At 38.2% G+C, this 13799-nt stretch overlaps 1 protein-coding gene across 2 annotated transcripts in view; it reads right to left on the minus strand.

Annotated features, from left to right (window-relative positions):
- EPS15 (epidermal growth factor receptor pathway substrate 15) overlaps nucleotides 1–13799 on the minus strand; it is a 177464-nt gene that overhangs the window by 31384 nt on the left and 132281 nt on the right. For both annotated transcript variants that reach the window (XM_060089779.1, XM_060089780.1), the window contains exon 21: nucleotides 12312–12381. In XM_060089779.1, coding sequence (XP_059945762.1) covers nucleotides 12312–12381 — 70 coding nt within the window. The remainder of the gene's footprint in view (nucleotides 1–12311; nucleotides 12382–13799) is intronic.

The following is a 13799-nucleotide window of genomic DNA, read 5'->3' on the forward strand; positions in this document are numbered from 1 at the left end:
AGCACCTCAATACATAAGGCAAATACTAACAGCCATAAAAGGGGAAATCGACAGTAACACAATCATAGTAGGAGACTTTAACACCCCACTTTCACCAATGGACAGATCATCCAAAATGAAAATAAATAAGGAAACACAAGCTTTAAATGATACATTAAACAAGATGGACTTAGTTGATATTTATAGGACATTCCATCCAAAAACAACAGAATACACATTTTTCTCAAGTGCTCATGGAACATTCTCCAGGATAGATCATATCTTGGGTCACAAATCAAGCCTTGGTAAATTTAAGAAAATTGAAATTGTATCAAGTATCTTTTCCGACCACAATGCTATGAGACTAGACATCAATTACAGGAAAAGATCTGTAAAAAATACAAACACATGGAGGCTACACAATACACTACTCAATAACAAAGTGATCACTGAAGAAATCAAAGAGGAAATTAAAAAATACCTAGAAACAAATGACAATGGAGACACGACGACCCAAAACCTATGGGATGCAGCAAAAGCAGTTCTAAGGGGGAAGTTTATAGCAATACAATCCCACCTTAAGAAACAGGAAACATCTCCAGTAAACAACCTGACCCTGCACCTAAAGCAATTAGAGAAAGAAGAACAAAAACCCCCCAAAGTTAGCAGAAGGAAAGAAATCATAAAGATCAATCAGAAATAAATGAAAAAGAAATGAAAGAAACGATAGCAAAGGTCAACCAAACTAAAAGCTGGTTCTTTGAGAAGATAAACAAAATTGACAAACCATTAGCCAGACTCATCAAGAAAAGAAGGGAGAAGACTCAAATCAATAGAATTAGAAATGAAAAAGGAGAAGTAACAACTGACACTGCAGAAATACAAAAGATCATGAGAGATTACTACAAGCAACTCTATGCCAATAAAATGGACAACCTGGAAGAAATGGACAAATTCTTAGAAATGCACAACCTGCCAAGACTGAATCAGGAAGAAATAGAAAATATGAACAGACCAATCACAAGCACTGAAATTGAAACTGTGATTAAAAATCTTCCAACAAACAAAAGCCCAGGACCAGATGGCTTCACAGGCGAATTCTATCAAACATTTAGAGAAGAGCTAACACCCATCCTTCTCAAACTCTTCCAAACAATATCAGAGGAAGGAACACTCCCAAACTCATTCTACGAGGCCACCATCACCTTGATACCAAAACCAGGCAAGGATGTCACAAAGAAAGAAAACTACAGGCCAATATCACTGATGAACATAGATGCAAAAATCCTCAACAAAATACTAGCAAACAGAATCCAACAGCACATTAAAAGGATCATACACCATGATCAAGTGGGGTTTATTCCAGGAATGCAAGGATTCTTCAATATACACAAATCAATCAATGTGATACACCATATTAACAAGTTGAGGGAGAAAAACCATATGATCATCTCAATAGCTTTCGACAAAATTCAACACCCATTCAACACCCATTTATGATAAAAAACCCTGCAGAAAGTAGGCATAGAGGGAACTTTCCTCAACATAATAAAGGCCATATATGACAAACCCACAGCCAACATTGTCCTCAATGGTGAAAAACGGAAACCATTTCCACTAAGATCAGGAACAAGACAAGGCTGCCCACTCTCACCACTCTTATTCAACCTAGTTTTGGAAGTTTTAGCCACAGCAATCAGAGAAGAAAAGGAAATAAAAGGAATCCAAATTGGAAAAGAAGAAGTAAAGCTGTCACTGTTTGCAGATGACATGATACTATACATAGAGAATCCTAAAGATGCTACCAGAAAACTACTAGAGCTAATCAATGAATTTGGTAAAGTAGCAGGATACAAAATTAATGTACAGAAATCTCTGGCATTCCTGTACACTAATGATGAAAAATCTGAAAATGAAATCAAGAAAACACTCCCATTTACCATTGCAACAAAAAGAATAAAATATCTAGGAATAAACCTACCTAAGGAGACAAAAGACCTGTATGCAGAAAATTATAAGACACTGATGAAAGAAATTAAAGATGATACAAATAGATGGAGAGATATACCATGCTCCTGGATTGGAAGAATCAATATTGTGAAAATAACTGTACTGTCCAAAGCAATCTACAGATGCGGTGCAATCCCTATCAAACTACCGATGGCATTTTTCACAGAACTAGAACAAAAAATTTCAAAATTTGTTTGGAAAAACAAAAGACCCCAAATAGCCAAAGCAATCCTTGAGAACGAAAATCGGAGCTGGAGGAATCAGGCTCCCTGACTTCAGACTATACTACAAAGCTACAGTAATCAAGACAGTGTGGTACTGCCATAAAAACAGAAAGTTAGATCAATGGAACAGGATAGAAAGCCCAGAGATAAACCCATGCACATATGGTCAACATATCTTTGATAAAGGAGGCAGGAATGTACAGTGGAGAAAGGACAGCCTCTTCAATAAGTGGTGCTGGGAAAACTGGACAGGGACATGTAAAAGTATGAGATTAGATCATTCCCTAACACCATACACAAAAATAAGCTCAAAATGGATTAAAGACCTAAATGTAAGGCCAGAAACTATCAAACTCTTAGAGGAAAACATAGGCAGAACACTCTATGACATAAATCACAGCAAGATCCTTTTGGACCCACCTTCTAGAGAAATGGAAATAAAAACAAAAATAAACAAATGGGACCTAATGAAACTTCAAAGCTTTTGCACAGCAAAGGAAACCATAAACAAGACCAAAAGACAACCCTCAGAATGGGAGAAAATATTTGCAAATGAAGCAACTGACAAAGGATTAATCTCCAAAATTTATAAACAGCTCATGCAGCTCAGTGTCAAAAAACCAAACAACCCAATCCAAAAATGGGCAGAAGACTTAAATAGGCATTTCTCCAAAGAAGATATACAGACTGCCAACAAATACATGAAAGAATGCTCAACATCATTAATCATTAGAGAAATGCAAATCAAAACTACAATGAGATATCATCTCACACCAGTCAGAATGGCCATCATGAAGAAATCTAGAAACAATAAATGCTGGAGAGGGTGTGGAGAAAAGGGAACACTCTTGCACTGCTGGTGGGAATGTGAATTGGTACAGCCACTATGGAGAACAGTATGGAGGTTCCTTAAAAAACTAAAAATAGAACTACCATATGACCCAGCAATCCCACTACTGGGCATATACCCTGAGAAAACCATAATTCAAAAAGAGACATGTACCAAAATGTTCATTGCAGCCCTATTCACAATAGCCCGGAGCTGGAAACAACCTAAATGTCCATCATCGGATGAATGGATAAAGAAGATGTGGCACATATATATAATGGAATATTACTCAGCCATAAAAAGAAACGAAACTGAGCTATTTGTAATGAGGTGGATAGACCTAGAGTCTGTCATACAGAGTGAAGTAAGTCAGAAAGAGAAAGACAAATACCGTATGCTAACACATATATATGGAATTAAAAAAAATGTCATGAAGAATCTAGGGGTAAAACAGGAATAAAGACACAGATCTACTTGAGAATGGACTTGAGGATATGGGGAGGGGGAAGTGTAAGCTGCGACAAAGCGAAAGAGAGGCATGGACACGTATACACTACCAAACGTGAGGTAGATACAGATAGTGGGAAGCAGCCGCAGAGCACGGGGCGATCAGCTCGGTGCTTTGTGACCGCCTGGAGGGGTGGGATGGGGAGGGTGGGAGGGAGGGAGATGCATGAGGGAAGGGATGTGGGAACGGATGTATATGTATGACTGATTCACTTTGTTATAAAGCAGAAACTAATAAAAAGAAAATTTAAAAAAAGAGTTAATTAAAATGTATTAACCTCTCATTTTATTCTCTTAGGTTACACTTTCTAATCATATAACATCCCTAGCAATATATTAATTCAGCATTTCAATAATGAGAATCTAAAAGAGCACATGTATTTTAAAAAGATATAACTTAACTACTTTTACTACAATAAGCCTTTTAGAAATCTTATTTGCTGTCACTCTAAATTTTGGTTTAAATCAAAACCCAGCACTAATCTTATTTTCTACATATCTGCTTTTTTACATTCCTTCTTCTAGGTGCTCCTGTTGGAAGTTAATTTTCAAACTGAAAACAAATAATTCACACCGTTAAATCTCATCTTGTTACAGTTTGCACAAGAAATCCAAATTGTGAAGGCATTTCTACTTATTTTTCTTTACACTCATAATCCTCAGTTTGTCACAATCAGCAAATCTCTGTACTGAATAAATCACTCTATATTCATCTGGAAAAATAAGTCATTATTTTTGAAGTATTTACATGTTTGAGTCTATTTCCCCCTAATTCCCTGCTCTTCTACCCAACAGCTGGTCTGTTTTATTTCCAAATGAATAGTGAGAAAGAAACAGTTACTTAGTTGAAAAAGCTTTTAGACTGTTTCAGATTTAGGTTTGAATCTTGGCTTTACCTGGTTCAAATCTAGTAAACTGTAAATCTTGATCAAGTTACTTAATGTTCTGGTCTTCAGTTTCCTGATTTTTAAAATGGGAATATTATTTAAAAGTTACTAAAAGGATAAATGGATAGGAGACCTTCAAGATGGCGGAGGAGTAAGACGTGGAGATCACCTTCCTCCCCACGAATACATCAGAACTACATCTACATGTGGAACAACTCCTACAGAACACCCACTGAACGCTGGCAGAAGACTTCAGACTTCCCAAAAGGCAAGAAACTCCCCACATACCTGGATAGGGCAATAGAAAGAAGAAAAAACACAGACAAAAGAATAGGGACGGGACCTGCACCTCTGGGAGGGAGCTGTGAAAGAGGAAAAGTTTCCACACACTAGGAAGCCCCTTCAATGGCAGAGATGGGGGGTGGTCGGGGGCGAAGCTTCAGAGCCATGGAGGAGAGCGCAGCAACAGGGGTGGCAGAGGGCAAAGTGGAGAGACTCCTGCACAGAGGATCGGTGCTGACCAGCACTCACCAGCCTGAGAGGCTTGTGTGCTCACCCACTGGGACAGGTCGGGGCTGGGGGCTGAGGCTCGGGCTTCGGGGTTCAGATCCCAGGGAGAGGACTGGGGTTGGCTGCGTGAACACGCCTGAAGGGGGCTAGTGGGCAACAGCTAGCCAAGAGGGAGTCCAGGAAAAAGTCTGGACCTGCCTAAGAGGCAAGAGACCATTGTTGTGGGGTGCACGAGGAGAGGGGATTCAGAGCACCACCTAAACGAACTCCAGAGACGGGCGCTAGCCACAGCTATCAGCACGGACTCAAGAGACAGGCATGAGATGCTAAGGCTGCTGCTGCAGCCACCAAGAAGCCTGTGTGCAAGCACAGGTAACTATCCACACCTCCCCTCCCGGGAGCCTGTGCCGCCCCCCACTGCCAGGGTCCCGTGATCCAGGGACGACTTCCCCGGCAGAACACACAGCGTGCCTCAGGCTGCTGCAATGTCATGCCGGCCTCTATTGCTGCAGGCTCGCCCTGCATTCCGTACCCCTCCCTCCCCCTGGCCTGAGTGAGCCAGAGCCCCCGAATCAGCTGCTACTTTAACCCCGTCCTGTCTGAGCAAAGAACAGATGCGCTCAGGTGACCTACACACAGAGGCGGGGCCAAATCCAAAGCTGAACCCCAGGAGTTGTGCAAACAAAGAAGAGAAAGGGAAATTTCTCCCAGCAGCCTCAGGAGCAGCAGATTAAACCTCCACGATCAACTTGATGTACCCTGCATCTCTGGAATACCTGAATAGACAACGAATCATCCCAAAATTGAGGCAGTGGACTTTGGGAGCAACTGCAGACTTGGGGTTTGCTTTCTGCATCTAATTTGTTTTTGGTTTCATATTTATTTTAGTTTAGTATTTAGAGTTTATTATCATTGGTAGATTTGTTTATTGATTTGGTTGCTCTCTTATTTCTTTTTATATATATAGATATATACATATTATTCCTTTTTCTCTTTTTGTGAGTCTGTATGTGTATGCTTCTTTGTGTGATTTTGTTTGTATAGATTTGATTTTACCATCTGTCCTAGGGTTCTGTCTGATTTCTGTTTGTTTGTTTTTTTAGTATAGTTTTTAGCACTGGTTATCGTTGAGGATTTGTTTTTTCGTTTGGTGGCTCACTTCCTTCTTTTTTTAAATTACTTTTTAATTTTTTTATTACTAATAATTTTTTAATTTATTATTTTAATAACTTTATTTTTCTTTATTTCGTTCTTTTTTCCTCCTTTTTCTTCTGAGCCATGTGGCTGACAGGATCTTGGTGCTCTGGCCGAGTGTCAGACCTGTACCTCTGAGGTGGGAGAGCCGAGTTCAGGACATTGGTCCGCCAGAGACCTCCTGGCTCCACGTAATATCAAACAGCGAAAGCTCTCCCAGAGATCTCCATCTCAACGCTAAGACCCAGCTCCACTCAACAAACAGCAAGCTACAGTGCTGGACACCACATGCCAAACAACTAGCAAGACAGGAACACAACCCCACCCACTAGCAGAGAGACTGCCTAAAATCATAATAAGTTCACAGACACCCCAAAACACATCACCGGATGCGGTTCTGCCAACCAGAAAGACAAGATCCAGCCTCATCCACCAGAACACAGGCACCAGTCCCCTCCACCAGGAAGCCTACACAACCCACTGAACCAACCTTAGCCACTGAGGCAGACACCAAAAACAATGGGAACTACGAACGTGCAGCCTGTGAAAAGGAGACCCCAACCACAGTAAGTTAAGCAAAATGAGAAGACAGAGAAACATACAGCAGACGAAGGGCAAGATAAAAACCCACCAGACCTAACAAATGAAGAGCAAATAGGCAGTCTACCTGAAAAAGAATTCAGAGTAATGATACTAAAGATGATCCAAAATGTTGGACACAGAATGGAGAAAATACAGGAAACGTTTAACAAGGACCTAAAGAACTAAAGAGCAAATGATGAACCGCACAATAAATGAAATTAAAAATTCTCTAGAAGGAATCAAAAGCAGAATAGCTGAGGCAGAAGAACAGATAAATGACCTGGAAGATAAAATAGTTCAAGTAACTATGGCAGAGCAGAATAAAGAAAAAAGAATGAAAAGAATTGAGGACAGTCTCAGAGACTTCTGGGACAACATTAAATGAACCAATGTTCGAATTATAGGGGTCCCAGAAGAAGAGAAAATATTTGAAGAGATTATAGTCGAAAACTTCCCTAATATGGGAAAGGCAATAGTCAATCAAGTCCAGGAAGCACAAAGAGTCCCACACAGGATTAAATCCAGGAGAAACATGCCAAGACACATATTAATCAAACTATCAAAAATTAAATACAAATAAAAAATATTAAAAGCAGCAAGGGAAAAACAACAAATAACATACAAGGGAATCCCCATAAGGTTAACAGTTGATCTTTCAGCAGAAACTCTGCAAGCCAGAAGGGAGTAGCTGGACATATTTAAAGTGATGAAAGGGAAAAACCTACCACCAGATTACTATACCCAGCAAGGATCTCACTCAGATTCGACCGAGAAATTAAAACCTTTACAGACAAGCAAAAGCTAAGAGAATTCAGAACCACCAAACCAAATGCTGAAGGAACTTCTCTAGGCAGGAAACACAAGAGAAGGAAAAGACCTACAATAACAAACCCAAACGATTTAAGAAAATGTTAACAGGAACATACATATCAATAACTACCTAAATGTAAATGGATTAAATGCTCCAACCAAAAGAAGTAGACTGGCTAAATGGATACAAAAACAAGACCCATATATATGCTGTCTACAAGAGACCCACTTCAGACCAAGGGACACATACGGACTGAAAGTGAGGGGATGGGAAAAGATATCCTATGCAAATGGAAATCACAAAAAAGCTGGAGTAGCAATTCTCATATCAGACAAAATAGACTTTAAATAAAGACCAGTAAAACAGACAAAGAAGGACACTACATAATGACCGAGGGATCAATCCAAGAAGAAGATATAACAATTGTAAATATTTATGCACCCAAAATAGGAGCACCACAATACATAAGGCAAATGCTAACAGCCATAAAAGGGGAAATTGACAGTAACACAAGGGCACTTTTCACACCCCACTTTCACCAATGGACAGATCATCCAAAATGAAAATAAATAAGGAAACACAAGCTTTAAGTGATACATTAAACAAGATGGACTTGATATTTATAGGACATTACATCCAAATCCAACAGAATACACTTTCTTCTCAAGTGTTCATGGAACATTCTCCAGGATAGATCATATCTTGGGTCACAAATCAAGCCTTGGTAAATATAAGAAAAATGAAGTCATATCAAGTATCTTTTCTGACCACAACGCTATGAGAGTAGATATCAATTACAGGAAAAAATCTGTAAAAAATAGAAACACATGGAGGCTAAACAATACACGGCTACATAACCAAGAGATCACGGAAGAAATCAAAGAGGAAAACAAAAAGTACCGAGAAACAAATGACAATGAAAACACGAATACCCAAAACCTAGGGATGCAGCAAAAGCATTTCTAAGAGGGAGGTTTATAGCAGTACAATCCTACCTCAAGAAACAAGAAACATCTCAAATAAACAACCTAACCTTACACCTAAAGCAATTAGCGAAAGAAGAACACAAAAACCCCAAAGTTAGCAGAAGGAAAGAAATCATAAAGATCAGATCAGAAATAAATGAAAAAGAAATGAAGGAAACAATAGCAAAGATCAATAAAACTAAAAGCAGGTTCTTTGAGAAGATAAACAAAATTGATAAACCATTAGCTAGACTCATCAAGAAAAAAAGAGAGAAGACTCAAATCAACAGAGTTGGAAATGAAAAAGAAGTATCAACTGACACTACAGAAATACAAAGGATCATGAGAGATTACTACAAGCAACTCTATGCCAATAAAATGGACAACCTGGAAGAAATGGACAAATTCTTAGAAAAGCACAACCTTCCGAGACTGAACCAAGAAGAAATAGAAATTATAAACAGACCAATCACAAGCACCGAAATTGAGACTGTGATAAAAACCTTCCAACAAACAAAAGCCCAGGACCAGATGGCTTCACAGGCTAATTCTATCAAACATTTAGAGAAGACGTAACACCTTCCTTTTCAAACTCTTCCAAACTATAGAAGAGGGAGGAACACTCCCAAACTCATTCTACGAGGGCACCATCACTGTGATACCAAAACTAGACAAAGATGTCACAAAGAAGGAAAATTACAGGCCAATATCACTGATGAACATAGATGCAAAAATCCTCAACAAAATACTAGCAAACAGAATCCAACAACACATTAAAAGGATCATACACCATGATCAAGTGGGGTTTATCACAGGAAAGCGAGGATTCTTCGGTATATGCAAATCAATCAATGTGATAAACCATATTAACAAATTGAAGGAGAAATATCAGATGATCATCTCAATACATGCAGAAAAAGCTTTTGACAAAATTCAAAACCCATTTGTGATAAAAACCCTCCAGAAAGTAGGCATAGAGGGAACTTACCTCAACATCATAAAGGCCATATATGACAAACCCACAGACAACACCTTTCTCAATGGTGAACTGAAACCATTTTCTCTAAGATCAGGAACAAGACAAGGTTGTCCGCTCTCACCACTATTATTCAACATAGTTTTGGGAGTTTTAGCCATGGCAAGCAGAGAAGGAAAATAAATAAAAGGAATCCCAATCGGAAATGAAGAAGTAAAGATGTCACTGTTTGCAGATGCCATGATACTATACATAGAGAATCCTAAAGAAGTTACGAGAAAACTACTAGAGCTAATCACTGAATGTGGTAAAGTAGCAGAATACAAAATTAATGCACAGAAATCTCTTGCATTCCTATACACTAATGATGAAAAATCTGAAAGTGAAATTAAGGAAACACTCCCATTTACCATTGCAACAAAAAGAACAAAATTCCTAGTAATAAACCTACCTTAGGAGTCAAAAGACCTGTATGCAGAAAACTGTAAGACACTGATGAAAGAAATTAAAGATGATACAAACAGATGGAGAGAGAATACCATGTTCTTGGATTGGAAAAATCAACATTGTGAAAATAACTGTACTGTCCAAAGCAATCTACAGATGCGGTGCAATCCCTATCAAACTACCGATGGCATTTTTCACAGAACTAGAACAAAAAATTTCACAATTTGTATGGAAACACAAAAGACCCTGAATAGCCAAAGCAATCTGGAGAAAGAAAAACGGAGCTGGAGGAATCAGGCTCCCAGACTTCAGACTATACTATAAAGCTATAGTAATCAAGACAGTATGGTACTGGCACAAAAAGAGAAATATAGGTCAATGGAACAGGATAGAAAGCATAGAGATAAACCCATGCACATATGGTCACCTTATTTTTGACAAAGGAGGCAAGAATATACAATGGAGAAAAGACAGCCTCTTTGATAAGTGGTGCTGGGAAAACTGGACAGCTACATGTAAAAGAATGAAATTAGAACACTCCCTAACACCATCCACAAAAATAAACTCAAAATGAATCAACAACCTAAATGTAAGGCCAGACACTATAAAACTCTTAGAGGAAAACATAGGAAGAACACTCTTTGACATAAATCATAGCAAGATCTTTTTTGACCCAACTCTTAGAGAAATGGAAATAAAAACAAATATAAACAAATGGGACCTAATGAAACTTAAAAGCTTTTCCACAGGAAAGGAAACCATAAACAAGATGAAAAAACAACCCTCATAATGGGAGAAAATGTTTACAAACGAATCAATGGACAAAGGATTAATCTTCAAAATATACAAGGAGCTCATGCAGTTCAATATCAAAAAAACAAACAACCCAATCCAAAAATGGGCAGAACACCTAAATAGACATTTCTCCAAAGAAGATATACAGATTGCCAGCAAACACATGAAAGGATGCTTACCATCTGTAATCATTAGAGAAATGCAAATCAAAATTACAATGAGGTATCACCTCACACCAGTCAGAATGGCCATCATCAAAAAATCTACAAACAATAAATGCTGGAGAGGGTGTGGAGGTAAGGGCACCGTCTTGCACTGTTGGTGGGAATGTAAATTGATACAGCCACTATGGAGAACTGTATGGATGTTCCTTAAAAAAACTAAAAATAGAACTACCATACAACCCAGCAATCCCACTACTGGGCATATACCCTGAGAAAACCGTAATTCAAAAAGAGTCAGGTACCACAATGTTCACTGCAGCTCTGTTTACAATAGCCAGGACATGGAAGCAACCTAAGTGTCCATCGATAGATGAATGGATAAAGAAGGTGTGGCACATATATACAATGGAATATTACTCAGCCATGAAAAGCAACAAAATTGAGTTATTTGTAGTGAGGTGAAGGGACCTAGAGTCTGTCATACAGAGTGAAGTAAGTCAGAAAGAAAAAGACAAATACCATATGCTAACACATATATATGGAATCTAGAAGAAAAAAAAGGTCCTGAAAAACCTAGAGGGAGGACAGGAATAAAGATACAGATGTAGAGAATGACTTCAGGATATGGGGAGGGGGAAGGGTAAGCTGGGACAAAGTGAGAGAAGTAGAACTGACACATATACACTACCAAATGTAAAATAGATAGCTAGTGGAAAGCAGCCACATAGTGCAGGGAGATCAGCTTGGTGCTTTGTGGCCACCTAGAGGGGTGGGAGAGGGAGGGTGGGAGGGAGATCCAAGAGGGAGGAGATATGGGGATTTATGTATATGTATAGCTGCTTCACTTTGTTATACTGCAGAAACTAACACACTATTGTAAAGCAATTATACTCCAATAAGATGTTAATAAGTAAATAAATATACAAGTAAAAAAAAAAGAAAAAAAGGATAAATGGAAAATTAGATTCCATAAATAACGCATGAAAACTGGGTACCAGAATAACATTTAGTTCTTCTCTGTCTTATTAACAGGACCTATGTACTATTTGTAAAGCTAATATCAGTACCTATGGGAAGCCATTAATTTTTAAATTTAGGTCAAGATCCATAAGAATGAATGCTGAGTTTGAAACTGCCAAGCTATGCTGCCTTTTATAAAGCAAAAAGGGTTTTTATTGGTTTTACTGACATTGGCTAGAGTACATATTAAGCTGTTTAATAAGAACAATAAATGAGATAATGAATGATAAGTAGAAAGTGATACAAAAATACCATTCTTATTATTGGTAGAATGCAACAGGATATAGCTATGCAATAATTTTAACGCCATAAATAAGTAAACAGGATGAATATATTTGGACACGAAAAGAAAGATGCTTAAAGACAGGGTGGTGTTTACTGTTGAAAGAGACTAATAAATTATATCCTTACCCAAATCGCTGGCTGCAACCACAGCCGTCCCACCAGGAGCAAAAGGATCATTGTGCTCTAATGTTTCCACCTAAACAAATTACACAAGTCATGACTCAGAGAGGCAACATTTCAGAGCTGAGACCTCACTGCCACACCAAAGAAAATATTCTTTACAAACTCTAAATCAATTAGGAGCAAATGTTTACCCCTACTGATTTGCAAACTTATTAAACTGAAATGATACATATCATTTTCTAATCTTTTACTGTGAAACATAACATACATTCAGAAAAATGTATGGAACATTATGTACAGTTTAATAAATAAGTATCAAGTGAACACCTATGCAATCACCTCCCAGGAAACTGCTAACATCTCAGAAGTCTTCATGTGCCCCGCTCCAATCACAATCCCATCCCTAATAATACAGAGACTTCTCATGTGCCCTTTACTCAGCTTCCTCTAATGTTAATGTGTGAGAGAGAAAGAGAGGAGGAGGCAGAGAGAGAGAACTTGAGCGAGGGAGAGTGCTTTCTGCTAAAAATATTCAGCTGCTTTCAATAATAAGCCATGTAAAAACCTGGATCAAATGGCAAGGGTGAGAGGCTACAAACAGTGAGGACTTCACCAGAAGCCAGTGATTCTAACTACTGAACTGTCTTCCTACTTTACTTTGTTTTTAAATCATCAAACAAAATATATATTTAAGAAGATAACTGAACTAACTATCTGGCATCAGGCTCTTTTTAAGAGGCCAGCCAAAAGCCTTGGCATACTGTTAGATAAAAGGGGCATGAAAAGAGTTTTGGAATATTTATCTCCTACTCTGACTCATGACTAGCAATGTCATCTGTATTACAGGATCTATTTCTAATCATCAAGAAATTGGGTATTAACAATTGAATGCCAAAGGATATTGGAGAGCTCAAGTAAAACATGTATTTGAAAAGAGAGAAGCAATGCTAACTGGGACTGAGTATATTCTCTTTTTATAAAACAGGACCCATTAAAACAAAACTACTAGCAGAAAGAAGTAAATACTAGTGATGTTTTCAGAACTGAAAATGATAGTACTTATTTTAACTGATGCTTATCTTAACTTACATTTTTATAAAATGAACACACTACCTTATACTCTGATTATCTGCTGAATGAATAAACAGCAATCAAGGGGGAAAAATATCAAGTTGGTCTGTATAGCAAAGTAACTCTCCATGGTTCCTAATATAATAGTTAAAATGCCAGTGTGAGAGACAGTCACAGACATGATAACTAAAGTCACCAACTATTACTGCTTCTTCTCTAAACTTCGAAAGAAGGAAAAACTAACAGCCCTGATTTTTAACAATAGCTTGCAGATTTTATGTACCGTCACAGAGAGAAATAGAAAAAGTATGCCTACCTGTGTGTCAGGTTTTATTTCTATTCCTTTATCATATACTGTGCAAGCAACCTAAAAGGCCACTGGGACAACAAGGGGAACAGGATGGACTGTGCAGCCCATGA

This window comes from Mesoplodon densirostris, chromosome 2 (assembly GCF_025265405.1).
Source record: "Mesoplodon densirostris isolate mMesDen1 chromosome 2, mMesDen1 primary haplotype, whole genome shotgun sequence".
NCBI lineage: Eukaryota > Metazoa > Chordata > Mammalia > Artiodactyla > Ziphiidae > Mesoplodon > Mesoplodon densirostris.